Genomic DNA, 27,138 nt, shown 5'->3' with positions numbered 1-27,138 from the left:
TGAAGCAGACGACTTTTTAAAGAACAAAAAATTTCCAATAAAAATAAATACACAATTATCCTCTTTAAGCCGTAAACATTTCAAGGTCAAATGAAAATTAATAGACAAACATCAAGACGCCAAAATACTAAACATTCAATCATGATCGACCTTTCGACAATTGTGTTATCAATTAAAAAGAAAAAGTTAAAGATAACATAATAGTTTTGCATGCTACTATGCACGCAGACCATGAGAGAAAAAGATAACATTAAAGATGTTGGCTTTTAACTTAGAAGTAAAATTAGAGGAAAGCTGTCCCAACACAAGAACAACCACATTCTTCAGGAGTAGCAAAATTACATTCACAATAGACGCAAAAATTTGTTTCAACCTCCACCTCTGCCCCCCAACAAATATAGGACCAGAACGAAACCATTAACACCAAATGCAGCGAGAGCCAAATATACCCTAGTAATATTGGCAAAAGAGGGGAAGCGGAGAGAAATGAGAAGAGCAAACAAAAAGACAATGCCTTGACACACAGCAGCCTGATATCAGATCAGACAGAAAAACTGGCTTTCAGCAAGGTTCCCATTAATATGTTACACACAAGGATAAGTGTGAAGTCCTTGAACTTCAACAACCTGCTTAAGAAAGCTTCTCAAGATAAGGAAGAAGTTTGAACAGGTAATTTGCTGTCTATTATCGGTCCTTTTTTGTAGAGCTGAAAATTTTCCCAGAAATATCAGACTTCAACTTCCATGTAAATAAGACAATATCTTGAAGTACATGATCTATTTCTTCCTCTTTCTTTTCATATATGTAAAACAAAGTAAAGGCACCTGGGATTCCTGCAATTGAAAAAAGATGGTAGAGCAACCAAATATGGGATTGAACTTGCATAGCTCGAGCTGCTATTTGCATAATTTAGGAGAAAGTACAACAAATTCTGGATGCAGATGAGTTGTTACCATGTAGGCTCTCAAAAATACATGTGCTATTTCAGTGTCAGTAGGTAAGAGAGACCACTTACCTATGGCAAACAAACTCTGCAGAGAAATTGTTCCAAGGATACTTAGAATCAATAGAGAGAGAGCCACCTGTTTCATCATCCAAATGAAAGATTTCACAAACTAATAGATGGAAGTTCCAGTATGCATATATAATTACTCATTTTGGCAAACAGAAGCAAGATGGCCAAGAAAATCCTATCCATTTTGCATTCGATGTCTTGTCAGGATTTTTCAAATTCAGTGAAACAAAAAATGCTCATTCTACATTCTTTCACGTTGTTGGGGTTTCCTAATTAGGTAAAAGTAAATATTGTTACAGTGGCACTCGAGGGGAATTCATAAAATACCAACTAAAATACAGCTCTGAAAACATAATAAACCAGTGCTCCTTGTCACTTTCGAAAATGAGACAACGAAAAAGAAAACTAAATGATCCCAAAAAAAAAAAAAAACTCCCCGTCTCCTAATATGCAACTTGAAGAAGAAACCTCATCTATTTGAATAGAAACATAAGCCTACCCCCTGCCCCCCCCCCCCCCCCCACCCCAAAAAAAGGAACAAGTACCAGCTATCCATTGTTGTTAACCCCCCCTCCACAATTTACACAAATTCAATCTAAAGATCCTCCCACAAAGAACGTTTGTTTTATGAAGATACATACCCAAAGATCATTCAAACATCACAGAACAGTACACTCCTCCAACTTAACAGGATGCCTCCCCCATCTCAAATATGCAGCATCAAGCTAAGCTTCACATCCACTCTCCATAGTTCTCTCACCAATTATTGTGAGACATTACTTCCCTAAACACACAATCCCCCTTTTCTAGCGCCTTAATGACATCTTAACCTTTTCATTTTCTATGAATGTCAAAGTTCCATAACCTTGCATACATTGTAGTTGAAAGTCAATGTTTTTTAGAACCTGCTCTTTTATTTTGCTTACGGCCTCATAGTCATAATTCAGGAAGGAACTTAGAATTTACATCCCTCTTAACTCTACATTATGATGAAGATGTTACCGTAACAGTCAATCTTCTGACCCCTCACCATTTGTCCTCAATTTTTTCTTAATTTTCAGAACCTTCAAGACGAACTCTAAGGTGGTGAGTCATCATCAAGATACATTTTTTCGAACCAATTGGATACCTCCATGAGGGCTAATGCTCCTCCAGCTTCCTCCTGTCTAACTTGTACCATTGGAGAAATAACTCATGAGTAGCTATTGCTTTTTTTTTTTTTTGAGAATGATAACAGTTAATATATATATCCATTGGTACACTACATCAAAATATGTAGTCCCCCTTCTAAGGTGTTACAACTTGCATCTTGAACATCTATTTGTTGTTCCTATGGATAGTCTAAAACGTCAAAAACATCTTCTGTTTGAGCTAATAATTTATGTCTACACCAAAAAATAAAATAGAGATAAAAAGTTCATTTTGAACTCCTGGAAGATGCTCTGCTTGTCTCAGAAACATCTCCTATTTCTTTCTTTCCATACTGTCCACGAAGTGCATGCAAGGGCAGTCTTCCATCTTCCTTCCTCTTTGGCTGCATTGCCATCCTTGTTCCAGTATTTTAGCAATCCCTTTATGTTCCCTGGCCTCGCCCACTTAGTCCTCCACAGATAAATGAGTATCTTCCGCAACTGGTCTGTCCGAACTTTCTTCCGTATCTTTGTGATATCCCCTGTTAGTTTTGTTTCCTGTAGACACACTACATAAGCTTTCCAAGTATGTGGAATATTTCTGATTAGCCTCCTCTTTCTGCCACAGTTTAGACCCCCTAACACTCAAAGGCACTCTTTCCAACGTCATTGATCTTTTATTGCCAGGTATTACCCCCCCCCCCCCCTAACTTCTTGAGCCATAACTACAGAATTTGGTATCAATCTCTAATCCTTTCAGTTCATTCACCCCCTTCTTTTTTATAATGGCTTGCTCCCCCTTGTTATCCGATTGTTGTTTGTCTATCTTCATAAATTATTTTTTGGCCTTCTCAGCACACCCTTTAAGATCTACACCCAAATCAGCGTTTGATGATGTGTTATTGAATCCATTCCGAAGTGTTGTCTTGAACAACCTCCTCAACTGGTAATTGCATTTTCAAAGGAATTACATCTTCCATGCAATTTGCTGCTTCATTTTGTTCCTTCAGTTGCAAGGCCTTAGATTCCTCTGAGTCTACTTGCCCAACTTCTTTCGGTGATGAGCTTTCCTTTAAATGTACGATTTCAGTTGATTTATTCCCCACCACTATTGTATTAGTCATACAAATGTTGAATTGATCTTCTTGTGTCTCTGTGTGTTCTTCCTCACCCTTGTACCTCATTGTGTTCTTCACGACAGGAGTTATTGCAGAGTTATTGTAGATGACTGGAAGTGCGATATCGTTCTTCTTTTTGTAAGTGTGTTTGCTTGGATTTCAATTGTGACTGGGTCTATACATTGGGCTTCATTCTCAGAGAAATTGGGAAATCTCTGAATTATTGGGTCTGCTTTAGTTGGGCTTAAAATTGGGCCCAAGTTTTGCAGCTGAGTAAAAGGTCCACGATTACCTTTAAGAGGCCCTTCCCTGTAACTTGGCAATCCATGTGCCTTTGAGTAAGTCTTTCCCCCATCGACTGATGTGCCCACATGCCTTTTCAATTTCACCTAGGTGTCAGCCCTCATGTCTCTATCAAAAAAAGCTGGCACTGTACTATTATTCAGTGGATAATTCAAAGGCCCCTCACTTCTTCTTCCATCTAGTTTCACAGTGACCGGAGCTTCCACCCACACCGGAATTGTATAGATAAGGCCTTCAGTTTCCACTTCAACCTCTTTAGGAATCTCCTTTCCATCCCCCTTCGCTTTGATTCGAGCCCAGTGAAGACGATTTCTCAGAGTTGTCTCCTCCTCTGTTTCAATGAATCCACCACAATGGTCACCTATCTCTTCAAATATCTTCTGTGACCAGAGATTCAAAAATAAATGGTAAACTCAATAATCTAATCCAGATCCAATCCCTGCTGATCTCCTCCGGCCAACATCCGATGGTAGGATTCCACCATTGGAGATCTAATTTTTTCTTTTGCCAAGTCTATTCTCCCGTCATGACATGTTCTGCAGCTTTCCTCGTCGGGAATTCAAAGAGATACTGGGAGTCATTCATGCTGAAGACATAAACTCCAAAAGTTGACTTCCATGTGTTACATGCCCATTTCCTCACGTCATTCAAAGTTGGCGTCTCTTTTGGCGACATCTGAATTTTCCAACTAGGCATCGGCTCAACAGATCTGATTCTGTCCTTGTTGAACCTCTAATTACAGATATTTTGTTGTTTCTTGCTGTTACGTGTGCTGTTTTGGTCTCCTCTGTCATCCATCTGCTGTTTTTGAAAGCCTCCTTGTACGAGATTTCTGTTTGTCTATTTCTGCCAGGAATAGGGTTTTTCACTCTGTTTGTATCATTGATAAAGTTAGTAAATTTATGGGCTATATTTCCCCAACCCTCTTTAGTAGGACCCTTTGGTGTAATAATAATAGATTTACTTCCCCATGAATGGCTATGAAACTGATGTACCTACCACTTTCATTATATTTCAGAGTACAAAAGAACTCTGAAAAGTGGTCCTTCATGTTCCATCTCTTTACTGTCTTCCTCTTTTCTTCTGTAGCTGCATTGAAGACGAACACCAACCACTTCATGACATTAATGCTAATAGTAACTTCTCTCGTTAAATATCTGCTGCGCTCGATCCAGTCGAACCATACTTCTGAATCTGAATATCTCCTAGTAATGTCATAGGATTTAAACCCTGCACTATAAAAAATTCTATCTTCTCCCATATCTATTGAAAACTCCGGCTATAGAGCAGCCGGAAAGTTTCTCCACTGGAGACAAAAAAATTCAAAAAGGACTAAAACTGACAACCTCGAAAAAAAGGGCCTGAGAGCATTTTTTCCATCTTTCTCGATAGAACTTGATTATCAATTGCCTTAGTTGCGCGGACTCTTCACTTTTGATGCTGCACCCGTCTCAGATTCTTCAAAAATACACTACTTTTGGCGAATCTGACACGCACCCATTGGCATTTTTGGAGAGTCCGAGCAACATAGTGACAATTGCTTTGTTTTCTAGTGCCAATGGATGTCTCTAGTTGGGCTTCATTCATTGCTAAATAGGCTACTTGTTTTGTTATTGTTATCTTATCAATGTTGTTGAACACTTCTCAAGTTTTAACAAATTGTGATGTAAAGTTCTTAGGTGATTTTACGATTCCAGATTTATCAAACTGCACAGGTGTCCACGATCCTGTGCACTCTTTTTTTATCTTTTATTGAGCTTCTTGCTGTTATAATTACTGATTTCCCCCTATGTTTCCAGCTACTAAGACTGTCATGTATTCCAGAAAAAGAATGCATAATATCCGTACGTACTAAAAAGAAAACAAAGATTGCATAATCAACTTATAGCCAGCCAAATATTACTGAAACATTGCATCACTTTTGGTACTAAATAATACTCCCTCTTTTGACCTACTTTCCTTTATAATTTGTTTCAAAAAGAATGACCCTTTCCTTTTTTTAGCAACTCTTTAGTTTCAACTTTCCACATGGCATATCTAAGATCACAAGATTCAAAAGACTTCTTTACTTGATTAAACTCCATGTCAAGTCAAATAGGCCAAATAAATTGAAACAGATGGAGAAGATATTTTGATCGAACTGTATTGCTTAAAAGAAACAGATTGAAGCACCTATACATTTTGTGTTTTTATGTAAGTAGAATGATGTTAATGGCGTAAGGATGAATTACTTTATAAAACCAATATAGCACTGACTTGGTGCACTAATTAAAAAAATAGATTGCATATGTTGGCAATTACCTTAAGGAAGAACATGCAATCAGCACCTTTACAAAGAGATTTTAAACCCTTCACTGCAGAATTCCACCCTGAGACCACTGACAGAGCAAATTGGTGCGATGTCTCTTCCGATACATGGAAGCTTGATACAGGGACTTTGTCAAACTTATAACCCATTCTGTACCAGAAAAAAAAAGGCACATATCGTCACTCCTTGAACTGACTCAATGCCAGCTCCCTGGCTATTACACTTAAAGTACATATGCAATAGACTGCACCTTAATCAACACGTATATATCAGTATTGACCATTAACATAATGCAGAATAATTTCTAAAAGCCAGCTAGGAACAGATAAACTTTCCTATGTCTAGAACTAAATGATCAATAACTCGCACTAAGAAAATGTATAATTACTACTCCCTCTGTCCCAGTTTATGTGAATTACTTTCCTTTTTACTCAGTCCCAAAAAGAATGACACATTTCTATATTAATAAGTTACAATTTAACTATAAAACGTCTTACCCTTAATGAAATGATTTACTGCCAAACAAATTTCTATCCTCAACTTTGGACCACAAGTTTTAAAAGTCTTACTTTCTTTCTTAAACTCCGTGGCGAGTCAAACTACCTCCAATAAAATGGGACAGCGGGAGTAAAAGAATTATGGCTATAGGAAAAAGGCATCGAGTTAACAGATGTCATTAGTCAAGAGTAGAGACAGAAAGAGAAAGGGGAAAAAGTTCAGTTTGCCAAGCAAAACTACAAAAGAATACTTCTCATAAACCTAGAGTCTAGTTGATAGTTAACACCTCCAGTAGTACCATGGTAGTTGTTGGTTTTCTAAAAGATGGGTGCAGCAAAAACAGTTTGATGAATGAACAAAAATATCTCAAAAACTTCATTAAGCATAGAGGGCTTTAAATAGACAACTTGAAAACATATTCGGCAGAAATTGTCACGGGTCTATTATCAGTGGCTAGTGGGACAACCTTAATGGCTTGCACAGCAACTAAAAGGCTCAGTCCTAACCAACAAAAAGCACTAAGGTGCTAGAACAAAATGTCCCCAACAATACACACCAGGCAGCAAACAATGAAAGTAAATGCAAGGACTTGTGGGTGCACCCCAATGCTTCACAGCGTCTCGCAAAAATATACAAGCTGCCTCCTTAGCATTGAAACTGGCGGGCGTTGCAGTGAATGTCACATACTTTTACCATCCGCAAACTTCTTCATTTTCGGGGCTGCTTTGTCAAGATACGACCTTGCAAGGTCGACTTGCTCCTCCCAAGCTTTCGCCATATGATAAGCACCCGGAAATTTCAAACCAACATGCCTCAATCCTTGTCCGTTGATGCTGGTTTGAAAAGTCCGAGAGCTTATCATATGGGGAAAGCTTGGAAGGAGCAAGTCGACCTTGCAAGGTCGTATCTTGACAAAGCAGCCCCAAAATGAAGATTGTTGATCGTAAAAGGCGTCCTATCAATTAACGAATTAATTCCAAGCAGTTTAAGTTGTTGTAGAGTGAAACAAAGCTTGATTAGACGCTTTGACGGTCCTTTCGAGATCATTGCCTAGGCTGGCAAAATTTCGTATCGGGTGGATATGCCTCATCATTTGAAGTTGCATCTTGTCTTCCATGCTAGCCAATTGAAATTGTATTTTGAAGACGTGGAAGACAAGGAGTGTGGACAGTCCAGTTGAGCTCGGATATTTATCACACCACCGGCTGTGGACAAGCAGATCAAAGCCATAATCAATCATCAATTAGTTTGTGGTAAGGGCTAGAATAATTTGAGCGCACAGTTCCTCGTCCATTGGAAAGTATCGTCACCGAATGAGGCAACATGGGTGAAGTACAAAAACTTGAGGCAATTCCGAGAACAAGTCCACCATTATTTACATCTGTGCGGCGCAGGGTTGTCACCAAATCATATGGGGGAGCATGTGCCGCCCCGCAAGAGTCTACATTAAATTTCAGCATTTCCGAGGGCGGGCAAAATCAGATTGAACCTATACAAGTCTAATACACAATGCCAATATTTTTTTTGAGAAGGTAATGATTTGTACTATAAACCAGTACTTATGTAGTACTGAAAGGCCCTTTACAAAAAGGTGTGCAAATCTAGGAACAAAAATAGCAAGTCTAACATGATTCTAATACTTCTAGGATTACTTCTGCATCTACGGGGGAACTCTTTGTACACCAAAAACATAATAATAGAATACAATCTGTTTTGATCATTTGTAGGAATCTACTTCTATCCTCAAAGCTTCTAGCATTCCTTTCTCTCCAAAGGTCCACCAGATGCATGCTGGAATTGGCCTCCAATAACTTCTGTTCTTTGCCTCAATTCCTGTTTCCTCCCATCTTGAGAGAGTGTCAACGATCGTGCCAGGCATTGTCCATGGAATACCTTTGAGATTGATGAAAATCTTCAACAGTTGTTCAGTGATTTTGCAATGTAAGAACAAATGCCTAACTGTCTCAGCTGCCTCCCCACATAAACAACAATGTGTCACCAGAATGTTGTTTCGTTTCCTCATATTCTTATGTGTTAGTACTGCCTCCTTTAATAGCAGCCAAGTGAAGCATGCCACCTTGAGTGGAATTTTGGTTTTCCAGATTTGTCTCCAAGGTCAATTGACGGTTAGAGGATCCCTATTCATGACCCTGTAACCTGAGCTCACTTTGTATCTTCCTTTGTTGTGCTCTGTCCACTTTAGGCGGTCCTCCCCTTCCTTCAAACCTTGAAATGATTCCAACCTTTTGAAGAATTCAACTAATCTACAAACTTCTCAGTCATTTAAATTCCTTCTGAGAGATAGGTCCCAACCTTGGGGAGACGACATTTCCGCCACTGTCTTTATGTAGTGCTAAGTCAAAGATGCCAGGGAAGATCTCTGACAAATTTTGGTTAACAAGCCATCCATCTTTCAGATTGTGTCCTGACACTATTGTGTAGTGTTATAGTATTATGATTCCTTAGGGAAGGCCACCAGTTCCTAATTGATCTCCAAACATTAACACCATAGGGATTGTTGCTTCCTTGGTGATCCATGAATCCATCTCTTCGTACTTCAGTTTAATAACCTTGCTCTACATTGAGTGTGGTTCATGAGCATATCTCCACTACCATTTCAGCTTTAGAGCGTTGCTTTGGTTTTTCAAACTTTTGAAGCCTAATCCTCCTTGTTTTTTCCCATAATCATAACTTTCCATTTTACCAGATGGTATCCCTTTCTTTTCTTGTTTCCTTGCTCCTGCAGGTATTGGGAACAAAGTTAGCATGTACATAGGGAAGGCATCCAAGACTGCATTCATCAAAGTGAGCCTGCCCTCCTTTTGATAAATATTGTGCTTTCCATCTGACCAACTTCTTTAGATGATTTAGACATACTTGAAGGCCAAATAATGCCATTGTCACCCTTTTCAATTCCAAGAGGGATAAAGCTGCTCTTGGAAGTGACTTTTTGCCATTTTTGGAAAGCTTGACTAGCTTTTTCCCCCAACCTTTGTCCTTGTGTCAAGACTATCTTTTTTAGCATTTTTCCTTGGGATTTTCATCCCCTTAACTTGTAGACTTGCATTTCAGCAAGTATAAATCCTATGGGACAGTTTCACCTGTATTTTACACTAAAAATATATTGCCTCCCACAAGCCCTTAAATTTACTTCCATCAATTGCTGCCTTGTGTGTATTGTTGTGGACATTTGTTCAGCCCCTTAGTGTTTTTTGTTGGTTAGGACTGAGCCTTTTAGTTGTTGTGCAAGCCATTAAGGTTGTCCCACAAGCCATTGAAAATAGGCCCATGACAAGTGGCTGATTTCCTTAGCAAACTTGATCAATTTCCTGGGATTCAAGCTGATGAAGATCATTTATGGGGGCAGGGGAACTCCAAAGGCATTTTTGAGGTCAATGCTACCTATAAAATTATGAACCAGTCCAACGACCAGATAGAAAACTAGCCATGGGAGCAGATTTGGAGGATAAAAGTCCCCCACAAGGTATTATTTTTTGTATGGTTACTAGCCAAGGAGGCCAATTTAGCAGCGGACAACGTGATGAGCAGAGGTATGACACTGTGCTCAAGATGCTTCATGTCTAAAGAAACAGATGAGACAGTGAACCATCTATTTTTGTATTGTCCATACACAGCTCATTTGTGGAGAATCATCCTAAACCTTAAGGGTATAGCATGGACAATGCCAGGCAAGATAACAGACGGTCTTAGCCGCTGGGAGGGAGCATGTAAACATGCTAAGGATAGGAGTTGATGGAGAATTGTCCCAGCTTGTATCTGGTGGACAATTTGGAAGGAGAGGAATTCCAAATATTTTGAGAGCTTAGAGTGATGTGCAGAAGATGAAGTTGATATTGTGCCTATCATAGATGTTCTACATTCTTTATAGCTAGAGAGGGAAGACAACCGAGCTCTATTGTATATATGGTTTCAGTACTAGGAAAGTACTGTTTTGATCCTGATATGATACAAAGTTACTGATTTCAAAAAAGAATTATGCACAACAAAAACTCAAGAAAACTAAAATATCTAAATAAACTAAACAAAATCTACTAGAAATTTAAAATTCAAAAAAGTGGATTCATCCTAAATTTAATCAACTTATTATGCTAAAGAATTACTATAGTAACTAAAACAAACTTCCACACTCTTCCTTTGCTTTAGTTGCTGCAATTTATAAAATTTTGATCCTCAAATTCTGCTTCTACTGTTTGTTCTTGAGGATCGTTTTGAGAGTCTTTGAACCTACAGACTTTCATAACATTGTTCTTTCTTCTCCTTTTTTCTTTTTTCTTTTTTCTTTTTTCTTTTTCTTCTTTTGGTTTTGTGCAGAAAGAGGAACCCTCAATAACCTTGTCCTGTTTAAAAGCTCTATCGAAAGTTCTTTAATATGGACAATTGTAGGATTTGCAAAATTGTTGATAGTTTTCACCAGAGAAAGAGAAAAATGATGGGGCAGGCAAAGAGAGACTGTTGTTTGCCACGTTTGAAAAATAGGTTAAAAATTGCTATTGGTTAAAAAGGGTTTGAAAAGTTTAAAGGGTAAATAGGTTAAAAATTGCTATTGGTTAAAAAGGGTTTGAAAAGTTTAAAGGGTTTTCCTTTTTAAGAAAATGGATCCTTAGATGAAACCAATAAAGCTCTGATACCTTTGTTGGTTTGTTAAAAGATAGTGCAGCGAAAATGGTTTAAAGTGTGATTAAAAATGTCTCTCAATAATTTTATCAAGCATTGAGGGTTTTAAATAGCCAACTTAAAAACATAATCTGCAGAAATATGCTTAACAATAATTCAAAAAAAGAAACTAGAATATCTCAACAAACTACACAAATCTAATAGAAATTTAAAATTCAAAAAAGTAGATTCATCCCAAGTCCTAACCTAGAGCAACTTAGTATGCTAAAAAATTACAGCAGTAACTGAAACAAATTTCAACATAAACATGATACCAATCCATATAGATGCCTGCTGCACAGACAAACACAAGGACAGAGAGAAAGAGTGAGAGAGGGTACAGATGAATACATTCTCTGAGGCAGTCTCCCATGGATGAACAAGAAAACCGATGCCACCAACAAAATTGTTGATATAGAGGTTATTATGGTGGAGCCAGAAGCTATGAAATTGAAATAAATTGCAGCTAGAACTAATGCTGCCATTAGTGTCTGTTTCTTATTCCTCCAAAGAAGTGTGTCAGCAACTGCAAAAATACAGTCACACAGGTTGAGTCAGAACTTTCGTTTTTTCTCTTAAAATAGAATACAAGTCTTTGTCATTCGCAGTTTATCACATTAAACACACAATCTTCTACAAACATGCAATATATCTAAGAAGTGTCAAAATGTTGAAATTGTGCTCAGTATGCAGATGAAAAAGTGAAGAGTATTGATCCATTTCTCCAGACAAACATCCTAAACAAGGGAAAAACCAGTTTGAGATTGCACAGTAAGCTTGCATTTGGACATTCCTTATCATGATTTTATTTGAAAAGTATGATTTCAAAACTGCATTTGGATATGTGATTTGAAGTCATGACTTCATATTCCAAATTCTCCAAAAAGCAAGATTTGAGATTCCAAATCATGATTACTCATGCTCGACGTGAGGAGTTTGTCCGTACCACGTGAAAGGATTATATTAAGAGTAACTAGTTACTACTATTGTTGACGAGTGGATCGTTGTAAAATTATGTGTATTTGGGAGTTTGTAATCGCAAACATTTATTGAAGGAACATGAAGATATATGATTTATCAATGTGCTGCCTTGGGATATTCGGTTATCTTGTTTATAAACTATGGTTTGCTCATTTGGTAAGATTGTATAAGAATAAGGAAACTTTTGATAGTTTTCACAATTTATGGGGTTTTCATGTTTATGAGAAAAAATACACCTTGAAAAATCCAAATTGCATGTCAAAATGAAACTTCAACTTCAAATCATGATTCCATATCGCATGTCCAAACGGGCCCTAATACCTCCCACTTGTAAAGTTTGTACTTTAATACTTTATACACTTCCAGAACAAAAGTAACAGCATCCAGAAGATGAAGATGAATTGCTTGGTTTTATATCACTTTTGGTGTAAACAGGAGTATATGGAAGATCTAGAATCGGTAATGAATGCTTTAGGCACCTTGTAATTTTTGTTTATTTAGGATTGAAGATCTTCCTGATACTCATTTGTAATTAGTAAACCTGTAACAAGTTGTGGCAGGTTTGATTTTTGGAATATAATACAAGACTGTTACCTTCTCAAAAAAAAAATACTTTATACATTGTAGAGAACCAAGCAATTGTCTCCGGACGCTTAGTTTGTAAGCCTCCAGTTTAGGGATGGCAATGGGGCAGGGCGGGGTGGGTTTAGGGTTGTATAGGGCGGGTTGAAGTGGGTTTTTTTAACTAATGCAAGGCAGGGCGGGTTGCTGGTATATGTGATTTTATGTGGGTTCAAACTTAATTTTAAACTTTTTACATGTTATAAGAGTGATAGGGCATTATTTATTAAGATAATTTCTTTGAAGCTACTATAATATTTAAGATAGTAAATGAAAATGTTTCAATAAAAAATAAACAATTTCTTGCATGTTTCCCAGTTGACCTCTAATATGTAAATTTTTAAGTCATTATCTATTAAATAATACAACTTAATGAAAAAAATGAATTTATTTTTAGTATATCAAACTTAACTAGAGAAAAAATAAAAATATTAAAAAATTGTGCGGGGCGGAGTGGGGCGGGTTAAGAATGAAAAAAGTTGTTATACGGGGCAGGGCGGATTAAAAATTTGCGGGTTAAGCACAACCTTTCCCACCCCCGGCCTGCACCGCGCCATTGCCATCCCTACTCCAGTTTCAGACTGATGACTAATTCAAATCCGACTCCCAACTGATCATTCACCACAGAAACAGAAATCAACTTGATGCTGACAGAGGGGAAACCATGGGCTTAAAATTTTACAAAATTGTGTGCACTACTATGGTTAGCATCAGAGCTGAAAAGCTTTTTTAAAATCATTCCACAAGAAGGCAAAAAGAGAGATGGTGATAATACAAACATTTCTCTCTCCACCATCCACCAACTACTGGTTGTGGATATCTTTCTGTTCATTCTTCAGACGTGGTAGATAAGTTCGATAATGTGATAATGCAAGAGGCATATTCCTCATATATTTAATTTGACATATAACAATGTACAATAGAGACCAGTTCAAGGTTGTGATTTACCCTGGCTATTGAATTACTCTGACAAATTTAATCAGTGCATTGACTAAGACAAGAAATTTGATCTGTGCATTAACTCAGACAAGTCACATTCAATTTCTTGACAAGTCGCATTCATTTTCTTGACCTGAATGAGATGTTCTACAAGAAAAATACCATGTAATAAATTTTGGAAGGCCTATCCTAAGAAAGATCCCATAGATAGATGCAATACATTCGCTATACAATAAAATAATCCATCAGAGAAATAAGATATTGTTAAATTTCAAATGGGGGAGACAAGAGGTTCAAGTTATGAGAAAGAGGTCAAATGCATACCTCTCCCACTTCCGAGAAATAGAGAAGCTTTAGAAGGGCCTTCCTTTTTTAACCGTTGTTCAGCTCTCAAATGTGGATATGATTCAATTGTCCTCCTTAGGCCCTCCTAAAGAATTAGAATCACATCAGCACAGGGTACATAATTAGAACAAAAGCCAAAGAAACTGTGGGAAAATGATAATCATTTGTAGTGATGTTATGAAACGAGGGCCTACAACAAAATACGCAACACTTAAAATCTAGGTATAAATATAATCTAATTCCATAATTCCTTTCATAGTGGAAGTTCAGACTGATGCATCTGCGAAGCAATGAGTATCTATAAAAAGTTCAAACTCAGAGCACCAAAAGTCCAAGAATATGGTTTAGCTGAAAACACTGACCACATGAGAAATGAAAGCATCCTTAAGAAGTTAATAAGGACTACTCAGTGCAGAAGATTATGAGTAGAATACCTTAAGGGGCTGTTTGGAGGGATAACTTTGTTTATCCCATCCCCCATACCAAACAACCCCTAACACTTCAGACAGTGAAAGACAGATACAGCATGGCATTTACGGTTTATATGTGGAATTACCAGACCCAATAGATCAATTTCAAGGAAAGTGTGGGGACTATGGTTTATATGTGGAATTACCGAACAATAGATCAATTTCAAGGAAAGTACGGGAACCTGAAGTGGGATAATTGGTGTGTAGCCAAGGCGATCATTTGCTTTCGAACAACTAAATGTTCTGCTACGAGATAGGAGTCTGATTCTTGACGGGGTCAACTGTGGGACCTTCATTCCATATGCCGCCAACAGCTTATAAGTTAACTCCACCAAATATGCAATTGGCATCATAACAGAAGCAGGAATTTTGATTCTTGGCCTGCATACTATGAACAATCAGAATTAAAGATATACATCACAAGAAATGAGGTAAACGAAAAGCAGAAAAGACAAATGGTATCTACTAGAATGTGAAGCAACCAAAAACTGCCTAGAAATAACAGTGAAGCCATAGTTCCTTTTCATGAATGCACAAAATAAAATCAGGTCTGTTATTCAATTACATCTGCAAATGTCATGGGCATCATAGACAGCTTCAGTTGGCTAGGAATTACAGTGAGTTGATTTTACAGGTAACAGATAACCAAGAAAACACACACACACACTCTCTCTCTCTCTATCATATGCAAACATGCTGATAAATGTTGAGTAATCTGACCAAATAGAAAAAAGAAACCCAAAAAAAACAAATCTGAACCTGTCGAAACCTATTTAATTTAATATGTTTCATATATCTTCATCACTTTCATAGCCAACTCTGTATGTAGAGCCAAATCACACAGTGCCACTTGGTCCTATCACAAAATAGAGATGATACTGATTGATAACCAGATCAACCATCTAAACAGCATAAGTGAAAGAATAATACTGAATTCAGGAGGAACTTCCAAGACTGGGAACTACAAGACATTCTCAGCTTACTGGACTACTGGAGAGACTAGGATTTGTCCAGATCAATGATCAATCACCTGACAGACTCATTCGGGGGGATAAAGCAGTTGGTAAATATTCTGTGAAAGCAGCATACTATTCACTATGTGCTCAAAACGAAATCCTAGTTAATTGGCCATAGAAGTTAATCTGGGAAACCAGGTTACACCCAAAGGTGATTTATTTTAGCGTTGCTAGCCCTTCATGAAGCCTCCCTCACCCAAGACAGCCTCATCAGGAGAAAAATCCACATTGTCAACAGATGCTTCATGTGTCACCAGGCTCTAGAGACCAACAGGCATCTTTTTCATTGTACAACAACCGCAGGCATATGGAACATGTCCATCTCAGTTTTTGGTCTAAAATGGTTTATGCAAGTAGCATTAAAGATGCACTTGTTAGCTTGAGCTCATGGAAGGTCGGAAACCCCATTAGGGAAGTATGAAAGATGATCCCAGCTTGAATCTTTTGGTGAGTATGGACAGAAATTAACAATAGATGCTTTGAAGGCACCTCTTCCCCAAGCTACATCCTTAAGTATAGACTTTTAACAACCCTCTGCAGCTGGAGCAATTTTTCCCCCAGTCAATTCTCCTGAAACCTTTTTGTACTTTGTTAGCTCCTAACTTTAGATTAGCCTTTTGTAATAGAGCTAACAATGTCTTGAGCTTCTCTATGCTTTGTAAACGATGCATCTTCTTGATGCGTTCTATGAAATCTGTTATCTTATCAAAAGAATAAAACTAAATTAGACATTAACAAACCAGGTTAAACACACTATTCCTCAATTCACACCAAAAGGTACATCCTTGTCAGATGCAAGAAGCAAAAGAAGGAAATATTAAGGGGTCGTTTTGTTTAGATATGCAAGGATTAGTAAAGCATCTATTAGCAATGCAAGGACTGTGATGTATGGATTATATTATCTCTTGTTGGAGGTTTAGTTTGATATATTATAAAATAATAAACAGTGTATAGTTTATTTTGCCATTTAATGTTCTAATTCATGTAGTATTTAGTACACATATTCTTATTAATATTCTACCAGCTTAAAATAATAGATAAGTTTTCTGATTAACTTATGTGCGTATTATGTAAAAAAAAAAAAATTAAAATCTAACCAAACACTACATATGCTATGCAAAAATCACAAAGATCAACTCTACTAAAATCACCAATCAAACAATGTACGACATTGTGTTGATTTTTTTACATATGCAAGGATTAGTAACGCATGTATTAGCAATACAAGGACTGTGATGTAGGAATTATCTCTTGTAGGATGTTTAGTTTGATATATTACAAAATAATAAACATTATAGTTTATTTTGTCATTTAATGCAAGGACTGTGATGTAGGAATTATTTCTTGTAGGATGTTTAGTTTGATATATTACAAAATAATAAACATTGTATAGTTTATTTTGTCATTTAATGTTCTAATTCGTGTAGTATTTAGTACACGTATTCTTATTAATATTCTACCAGCTAAAAATAATGAGTTCCCTCGTTAACTTATGTGGGTATTATTTATTTTAAAAAATTTAAAAAATCTGACCAAACACTACATATGCTATGCTAAAATCACAAAGATCAACTCTACTAAAATCACCAATCAAACAACGTACGACATTGTGTTGATTTTATTTACATAGATTATTTCTCTTTTTTTGAGATTTTTTTTTTTTGAAATAGGTAAGTTTGTATTCTTCAGCATTAAGGATATGATGGCCACCACCAAAAAGTTAAACTACAGACTCCCTAACAGATCTATAATCTGATCAGTATCTTCTATACCAGTGTTCAGGGAAGCGTGAAGCGGTAAAAAGCGATAAGGCCTTGCTTCACGCTTTAGGCGATGAAGCGCTCGCTTTAAGCGATGGAGTGCTTGCATACTCATTCTAGTCTGAGAAGCGTAGAAGGCTCACATTGCTTAGCTTCATCGCTTTAAGCGATGAAGCGCTCGCTTTCCTGAACACTGTTCTATACATAATTGTTTACACCAAAAGAGTAAAGATACAATACAATTCCATTTACTTTATAAATGGGATTGGACCTATCTTCGAAACATCTAAAATTTCTCTCCCTCCATACTGACCACCATATAATGAGGGAATCAATCTCCACCATCTCTTTTGGCTCTTACTTCCCCCTCTTCTGATCCAGCAGCTAAGAAGGTCTTGATGTATGTTCAGGCATGGCCCAGCTACAGCCAGTAATGTTGAGAAACAAAGTCCACAACTGAGCAGTGCACTTGCAGTGCAACAAAAGGTGCTTATTTGTCTCTTCAGTCACCATACAAAACACCTAGGAACCAATTGTCTCTTCTTCTTCTGTAGCACTTCTTGGGTAAGGCAGGCCCTTTTGATAACCAACCAAGTGAAGCACTTAACGTTGGTACGAATGCTGCTTTTCCTGAAATGATTCCACTTGCATTGAGAATTTGTATTAGTCACCTGGTGACCTCTTGTATAGGCGCTCTTTACAGAAAATATCCCATTACCATACTGTTTCCAAAGAGGTATATCAACCTCTGTACTGCTAATAGAAACTTGCCCGATTTTTCCCAGTAACAGGACTACCCTCTCTATCTCCCAATCATTTAAACGCCTCCTAAAAGATATATCCCACCCCTGTGTGGACCAACACTCTTGGATTGTCACCTCTGGGTTTACACAAATAAGAAATAGGTTAGTGAAAGCCTCCTATAAAGGAGTTTGATCCAACCACCTATCTCTCCAAAATTTTGTCTTTGCTCCATTGCCAACCTTGAGGCAAATATTGTGTTCCATTAATTGCCATAAATTCCTAATTGTTCTCCATACTCCCACTCCATAGGTATCAGTTACCATTTCCGTGCACCATGGGCTAGCTTCACCATACTTAGACACAATGACTTCCTTCCACAGCCTTATCCTCATTGATGTGTCTCCATAACCATTACAATAGACGACTCTCATTTTGCAGCCTAAGATTTCTGATTCCCAGACCCCCATCTTTTTTACTAAGCAACATTGTTTTCCATTTCACCAAACAGTAACCTTTCCCCTCTTTATTACCTTGCCACAGAAACTTCCTCCTCATCTTATCCAGTGTTTTAACCACTTTTGCTGGGATTGGAAAAAGTGACATCACATAAGTAGGTAGTGAATCAAGGACAGAGTTTGATAGATTAATCTACCCCCCATTGATAGGTACTGGGCCTTCCACTTAGCTAACTTCCTCTCAGTTTTCTCTAGAATCCCATCCCATATCTCTAGTGCTTTGTGTTTACAGCCTAGGGGCATACCGAGATAAGTGGTTGGTAGCTTTTCTGTTCTGCATCCTAGTATGTTGGCCAAGCTCTGAACCCGAGGAACCACCAAAACTTGAAAAAGGCTGCTCTTTCCCCAGTTGACTCTCAACCCTGAAGCACTCTCAAAGAGTATCAAAATTAGACTGATAAACCTAATTTGATCCACTGTTGGCTCACAAAATATGATGGCGTCATCTGCATACAATAGATGACATATCTCCTTACCCTCTCCCATTCTGTTGTTCATCCGGAAACCTGTGATCCCCTTTGAGAATTCACATAACTCTCTTAAAACACTAACCAAACAGAACCTAAGATATCAATCCCTCCCAAATTGGCTAAAGATAATGTACAACATCCACCATAGCGAGCCCCCCCTTGCACTAAGATACATGCTTATGCACATATACATAATCTTACAGCCAAAATCAGATTTTACTTTATACGTGGATAGTTTTGCTTGTTTATTGTTTGAGTGGATAGTTCTACTTCTGGAACATAAATGGAAAAAATAATTTACTACTTAACCTTAATATAGTCCATGGAAACACAGGCTTTTTAGATCATCCATTCACATAGCTTACAACCAAAGCAATTAACAATCATTTTGAGTTGGCTATCTCAACTCAAATTTTTGAAAGTCACAAAAACCACCTCTATTTAAAGATCTAATCTAAATATCTGCTCCCCTCTATTTAAAGATCTAATCTAAATATCTGCTCCCCCAGCTCATAAACTAAAAATAGTCGATGTATAATATATGTATAATCCATATATAATATGTGTATAACCATCCATGTATAATCGGTCTTTAATCTACGTATACCGGCTAGGAAAAATAAATATTGAATCCGGCCGGCTATTTGTGTAAAAACACCCCATAGTTCAGCATTTTGTGTGATTCGTATTACAGAAAGGGTTGAACATGGGTTTCACCCATAACTGGCTCTTCGAAAGAATTTAAAATCAGCTCGAAATTTCAGTCAAGGGTGTGGGCAAATGGTTAATGAAGTGGGTTGAGAACCATGAGGTCTCAAGTCAAATCTCAGAGGACACAATAAAAACACTACGTGATTTTTTCCTTTATGTCCAGGCTTTGGTAGATAGAGTTACCCGCTACATGTGTTGGTGAGAGGTAGCAACCATGGAATTAGTCGAGGTGTGTGCAAGCTAGCTCGAACACCACGGTTAGCAAAAATAGATGAGTTCAAAACTACCTCACGAATGTGGTCTCTATTTAATCTATTATTAGTTCTACTGATCCAATTTGCTTGTGTTACAAGACATCAAAATTCAAACATAAGTTGATTCATTTAACAATGCCTTCTTAGAACATTCTATTTGATTTTGCCAACACCATTTCACCTTCCCTGATTTATATTCAATATTGTATGTCACCAGCTCACACGCTACTTTTCAGACCCTCAAACCCTTAGCCAACATTCAAGGTCTGGCCTAGCCAACAATAAAGTGGGGAAAGAGTATGGGAGATCAGAGTTCAAATCCTAGCAAAGACAGAAAAATGTTAGGTGATTTCTTTCAATAATCCCGAGTAAGGAGGCTGGAAGCACTTCCCCTTATTGATGGGGTTTCCAAGGGATCAACCCTTAGCCCGTTTTTATTTGCTTGGTATGGATGTTTTGACGCGACTAATTCAAGGTGAGGTGTCATGGTGTATGTTATTTGTGGATAACGAAGTTTAGATTGAAGACGCTCATGAAGGAGTTAATGCTAAGTTGGAAGTACGGAGTACACCCTGGGGTCTAAAGGGTTTAGGTCCAGCAGGCTCAAGACTAAATACATGGAGAGCAAGTTTTGTGAGGTGATGCATGAGAATGGTGTGGAACTGGGTGGAAATAAGGTTTGATACACAGGCCATCCAAAGAGAGGTAGTTTCACGTATATTGAGTCTACTATCCAGGGAGATAGAGAGATAGACAAGGATGTCACTCACCATATTGGTGCCGAGTGGATGAAATGGAGGCTTGCGTCCGGAGTCTTGAGTGATAAAAATGTGCCACCTAAACTTAAATGCAAATTCTATGAAATGGTTGTTAGACCATCTATATTGTATGGGCGAAGTGTTGGCCAATCAAGAACTCTCTCTCAGAAGATGAAGGTGGTGGTGATGAAGATGTTGAGATGGATGTATGGGTTTACTAGGTGCACATTTTTATCACTTTAATAGGCCATTTAACCATTTAGTATCTATTTTTTTTAATCAGCAGTAAAACCAAGCGTAGCAAACCATATATTATACTGACATTCTTTTTTCTTTCAATACACAAACCTAAGATGCCTCATACTTGATGGTCATAATCCAAACTAAATATACCACCATAATTTGTGGAACCCCTCTACTATGGCCCAGGAACTTTAAGCATAACAGAGGTTCTGCTCTATAAGTTAAACAATCAAAATGAGGCTTCAATATGTTCCAGCAAGTGGTTTCTGTAATTAATTAATTTTGTGAAAGCTATGGCTTATGAACAGAAAGAACTTAAAAGCTTTTAATATATAATGTTTCTCCCTAGTTCTACATGACAGAGGATGCCATCTTCACTGTTTATGTAATGTACTTGAACTTTTTTGGTAAAACTTATCTCCAAATCACAAAAAAATATAAAGCAGGTAAATTCTATGTTTCTCGGACTTGTTTACATGTAAGTACTTGGTACGTTGCATGGAAATATCTTATACAGGTACATCAACTTATTTGCTAATTTTCAGTATATTTTGAAGACATCACAGGAAGTACCCACACCCTTATCAGACCCATTAGAATTTAGACACCGGTATGTCAAGACAAATGATGGATCCATGCAGGATAAATTCCAGACATCTGCAAAGTAGGAATTATACTAGACAAGCTTTAGAGTGTTTTTCATAATAAGACCACAAAGTGATCCAGAGAAAATAGATAGAACAAGAATTGTGTAGGGAAAATTTTCTGGCAAAGCCAGAGGCATAAAATAAGAATACCTTCCGTAACCAAGACCTTCAAGAATAAGTGCAACAAAATCCCAAAACTTTATTGGCTCCATATTTGTGACAAAATAAGCCTGCAAACAGCATTCTTTTATCAAGGCTTTATTATTCAACAGAGCTAACATTGAAAAAATAGCAAAAGAAACTCCTAATATGTTCCTCTCAGAGGAAATTTGATAATATAAAAAACATTATTTACTCACAAGTCTACATGGACAATATGACCATTTTCATATCTAACCTCACCTCACAAAGAGGTGTTAACCATAATAACGCAGGGAAGGGGGTAAGAAAATCATGACGAACTCTAAGGTGGAAGTTCCCATACTTGCTAGAGAAAAGAAAGACAACAAAGGTTCTCTTATTTGATCGTTTACAGTATAATTGTGACAGGGAGGAGGGCAAAGGCAAATATATCGAAGCTCCCTAAACAGATAAGGAATCTAACTACAAGAAAGGTTTCTTATTTGATCACAGAAACTGTAAGCTAGTTAATAATGGATGCACAAGTGTTGTCAACTATAACGACCGGCATAATCTGTGTTACCCAATAGAGTTTTTTAATAGTTCCACATAACCAGCAATTTGATAAGTCTGTACTCTTTAAATGCATTGTCAGAGAAGCAAAGAACAATATTAAGATAAGTGAGATGATGAGGAAACCTCTGCAGGCTCTGCCTACCAAAGAAGTATAACTAATATATTACCACACAATAGCCAATGACCCTTCAATAGTTTAACGACTTAGGCATTTAGTCCTTAGTGGAAAACGCCAATAAATAAGACAGATATTAAGCAAAAAAGGAACCAGAAACTACATGGACCTAAAGGAAAGTAGTGAGCTTCACCAAACCTATGGTGCTGTATGATGCAGTATAAACATTTGTAAGACCTTTATTTAAGATCTTTCAATTAAAACCAAAGATTGATGGCTCAACTTTTGTTGCTGCAAGATATAATATTCATCTTAATATTATTGTGACATTAAACACATGTCGCGAAGTACAAAAATTAATGGTACTTCAATGGTAATTCAAAGACTATCTTCTTCTTTTTCTATTGGTGCAGCCCAAGAATTTCTATTAAATTGTTTACTCCTGGGTACTTCCATATGTTGGCTACAACTTCACAGGTCAAGACATATAATAGCTATGAACTCCAAAAATGCACCACTTTTGGAGGATCTGCCATGCATGATGCACCCATTAACATTTTTGAAGGGTCGGAACCTCATAGGATACATTAGATTGAAAGCATATGGCAAAGCATGAGATCACAGCAGAAGCTTATACATAACATAGAAATTAAATAAAATTCGAAATGTTACCTGACCAGACGCTTTTTCTGCAACTGCACCCCCTGATGCAAGAGCTCGTTCGGCACATACATGAGCATGTGCGACATTCTCTACGTATGTGAAATCATACATGTTGTTGCCATCACCGATAATGAACTGGAACAATTAAGAATCAAAGAAGTTGTCAAAATCATTCAAATAGTAGATAGAGAATAGAAGACATTTAAAATCCATCATTCTTTCACCATTACAAAAATTTTAGAAATAAAAAATTAATAGTCAACTAGTAGAAAGTTCCTCATAACACATTTTCTAATCAAACTACTGAACATTAAATTTGACATATTATATAGTCACCTTAGATTTTCCAGCCCTTGCAGCTGCAACTAGTGATGGAACCAACAACCTGTCGCCAGGGCCAAAAATACTGCTAGGCCTAATGCAGCAGGTCAGGAGCCCTTTAGTATCATTTGACTTGATAACTAGTGCCTCTCCTTCAGCTTTAGTTGCAGAATAGAAATCATTATGCTGAAAACATTATCAGTAACAAAGTATGTTATAGATAAATCTGACAAAGATTCATTTGGATGCTAAACAGGAAACAAAGTCTATACCTTCGAAGGATATGGTAATGATTCATCCCCGTTAGTAATACCATGAACTCCATCAAACACCACACTGGGGGAGCTGGTATAAATAAGTCTCTTCACTTTTAGCTCAACACAAGCATCAATGATATTCTTGGTTCCTTTATATTTGTTCAACAAAAGAGGAGAGTAAAACTCTCATACAGGAAACAGGAAGCCACACAAGTAAAATACATTTACAAGTCAAATTTCTGACAATGAAAGCTTTCCCTAATTGTAAACAGTACCTAGCACATTAACAGAATGATGAAGCTGGTGGTTGTTGACGGATGAATCTGGCGCAGCCATGTGGAAGACAACCTCAGCTCCTTCACACGCTGCAAGATATCAATTGAAGATTTATGACACTACATAACTAAAGAAAAGCTATTTTGAATATTTTAACCCAAATAAGATGGTCTTGGACAATTCCTGTCATAATTCGTCCTTTTGCTTTGATGCCAGGTAATTTTATTTGTAACAGTCTCCCAAATGTGGAAACTGACATTTTTGCTTTCATACTATGGTTAAAAGTACATGGAGTGTCATTTAAAGCTGTATAAGGGATCACAAGCCATAATTGGAAGCACTGTCAACCTCCTTCAAAACTTATTTTTTTGAAACTGTTTGGTCCTTCAAAACTTATACCCTTGATAAGCTACATCTTTCAATTTTCAGCTAGAGACCAAGTTATCGAGATCATCAATACCAATGGCTCACAAATAAATTGGTAATCTATTGCTAAGCATAGACATTTTTAAAAGAAAAAAGTTAGCACTACATGGAATCTACAAATGTATTGCCAACATTTATGCTGGTTCTATAAATAAAAGATACACTTCACCCATCAAAAAAACAGATGTCTAACGATTATGTTGGTTCTACAAATAGATGTTACACTTTATCCATCAAGAAAATTGCTAATTTAGATACTAAATTAAATTTACAGGGGAAGATTAATTGGCATATGTTATTCTAATTGAATCAATATGGGAATGAAGGAATAGCATATATTCGATGTACATATGGAAGTTCCACATGTTTTACTCTTCTGGCCAAAAAGCTGAAAACAGGACCAAATGCCAGTCAATAATAAACAAGCTGCTCATTTTCTCAGGAACCTGGTACACAACAAATAGTTTTCTCACTACCTTAACTTACATTTGTTTATAGTCAATATGGACAAACTCTCATGTTCTATGATAATGACAGAGGTGTTGAACAGAAGATTTGATTCAGTATTCTCTTACACCAAAATCATGCACTACTGGCAGCCTATGTTGCTCGGACACTTCAAAAATGTCAACAGGTACGTGTCAGATTCCTGAAAAGTACTGTATTTTTGGAGAACCCTACACGGGCGCGGGTGCGGTATTAAAAATTAGTCCACGCAACTAAGCTGGCAGCAGATAGACCTGCTAACACTAGGATCTGCTATGGCAAAGCTTTGATGTCTATAGCTCTTACATTTTATACAATGGATAAATAAAAGGACATCATAGATAAGCTAACTAAATAAGTTTTTTAAGAAAAATTAAAAACAAACAATAATAACTACCACTACACTTCAATCCCAAACTAAACGGGTAGGTTGCATATATCCTCTATGTTTTACTTAGCTCTATTTTAGCTTATATCTCATTACAATACTCAATATTTTGTCTTTTACGACAAATAGGAGTTTTTAGAACTAGAGGTTCTAAATATAACCAATGTCTTCGCTTGGAGGGGAGATGAGGGAATTAATCTCATTTGAAGAATTAAAAATCTGTTTTTTGGCAGTGGGGAGCAAGTTAAAGAGTTTCTATAAGAAAATAAAACTGGATGCACCTATGGGTATAACTTATAATCAATCAAGTGGACTAAGAGTTATGAGATCTTAGGTTCAAATTTTAGCGGAGTCAAAATACTAGGATGATTTCTTTTCATCTATTTCTGTGATGTTGAGGGTAGCATGTACCCGTGGAATTAGTGGAGGTTCACACAAGTTGACCAGGAAACACAGTTATCAAAACAAAAAAAATGGAGTAAAATATTAAAAGGTGGAAAGACCTTTGAGTACTTGGGACTTGTCACGAAGATCCATGGATACATACTTAGCACGGCCTGATCGCATAGCTTTTCCAACTGTGCCTTCCTCCTCATCAGGCTCCAGCTTAATGGCTGTACCTAAATCTGCAATTCGAACTTGAAACATTTCGTATCGGATCAACATTTCCACCAAATGCCGAGCAGCGAAGCCTCTTCCTCCAGTCACCACACACCATCTCTCTTGCACATCAGCCATTCCTACTACTCCAATAAACAAAATAAAGTCGATCAATCAATTATGTATCCGTAAAAGGACTCATGCAGCTTGGAATATCTTAATATAAGTAGGAGGCAATGCAGCCACATACATACCTTCTCTGTCTTCGTACTTCAAACTGTAGCAGCTACAGACAAAGAGGGAGCACTTTGAATGACTTCAATATCATAATCTGCGGTAAAATCTCAGAATTTTCTAGGGTTTCTACCACAAATTTGGGGCTTGAAGATGAAGAGATGTGAGAGGAATAAAGAAATATTCTAATATGTGATTTGTGATGACGAGCAACGAACAAGGACCCGTTTGGCCTTGCTATTTGAACATTTTATTTTGTATGTATTTTCATAAACCGGTAAAATTATAAAAATTGTCCATTTCTTTTATCAATTTTATCAAATAAGCACAAATTTATAAAATCGCATGATAAATAATTATAGAGATATTCTTTAAAAATACAATATCTATTACAGGTCGTGTAAATCAAAATCCTAGTAATAGATAGGAACACAGCCCAATCAATTCCCAAAAAATATAAATTTGTATCAAATTCGAACTAGTTACTAATCCTAACATGGAAGTACTGAAAAAACTCATATAAGCAAAAAATCTCAAATAGCCTTGATCATGAGCTATATAATTATCACTATAAATAAGAACCATAATTCCAACAGTAGTGATTAATATTGACATAATAGAAACATAAGTTGTGTGTAACTGGTCTTTGAAATCAGCGAAAAATCGCATGTCCAAACATTAATTTCATATCGCATATTCAAACGCCTACTAAAGTTTGGGAGATTTGCACAAAAATGATCATTTAATATTCAAATTTTAGAAAAGGATCAAAATTGCTTCAGAATTATGTGAAATAGATCACTTATATCCTCTGTAACATTTTGGGATCAAAACTACCCCGTCGTTATCCCAAAAGATCACAAATACCTCAAGAGTTAACATATCAAAATTTTAATGATATGGCAAGCCACGTGAGACTGATCCCTCCATATAAGCTGCCAACTAGGGTTCCCTCCCTAACACATTCTTATTAACTCATCAAGTCATCCTCTAAATCAAACCCTAGTTTTAGAGGGGAAAAAAAATTTCTAATAAAGTTACAAACAACGGGCTTTTAGTTAAGTTTTCAAGTAACGGGTTTTCATTAAATTTTATTTGTTGATAGACTTTAGTTTTCAAGATTGTCATCCTTTATAATGGGAATTGAAGATAAAAC

General features: G+C 36.9%; 1 protein-coding gene across 2 annotated transcripts; it reads right to left on the bottom strand.

Annotated features, from left to right (window-relative positions):
* Positions 1–118: 118 nt before the first annotated feature.
* HSD1 (3-beta-hydroxysteroid-dehydrogenase/decarboxylase) lies at positions 119–26,215 on the bottom strand. 2 transcript variants are annotated; one of them, NM_001308361.1, is given in 13 exon segments: positions 119–833; positions 1,016–1,082; positions 5,868–6,024; positions 11,398–11,572; positions 13,912–14,017; positions 14,585–14,783; positions 21,671–21,750; positions 23,004–23,129; positions 23,331–23,501; positions 23,588–23,721; positions 23,848–23,937; positions 25,652–25,891; positions 26,003–26,205. In NM_001308361.1, coding segments are annotated over 12 exon segments (1,689 nt in total). In that variant the 5' UTR covers positions 25,887–25,891; positions 26,003–26,205; the 3' UTR covers positions 119–684.
* Positions 26,216–27,138: the final 923 nt, after the last annotated feature.

This window comes from Solanum lycopersicum, chromosome 2 (assembly GCF_036512215.1).
Source record: "Solanum lycopersicum chromosome 2, SLM_r2.1".
Classification (NCBI taxonomy): domain Eukaryota; kingdom Viridiplantae; phylum Streptophyta; class Magnoliopsida; order Solanales; family Solanaceae; genus Solanum; species Solanum lycopersicum.
The sequence above is the reverse complement of the archived record's forward strand: the minus strand, read 5'-3'. Positions and strand labels throughout refer to the sequence as shown.

Bases quoted from the DNA above. Each gene is read 5' to 3' on its own strand.
- HSD1 (XM_010317381.4), bottom strand. From the start codon at position 25,886: ATGGCTGATGTGCAAGAGAGATGGTGTGTGGTGACTGGAGGAAGAGGC. The intron at 14,018-14,584 runs GTTCCCGTACTT...CTAATTCTTTAG, and splicing joins CACCAATTATCCCACTTCAG to GAGGGCCTAAGGAGGACAAT. The intron at 6,025-11,397 runs GTATTCATCTGT...TTTCTGGTACAG, and splicing joins GGGAGACTGCCTCAGAGAAT to AATGGGTTATAAGTTTGACA.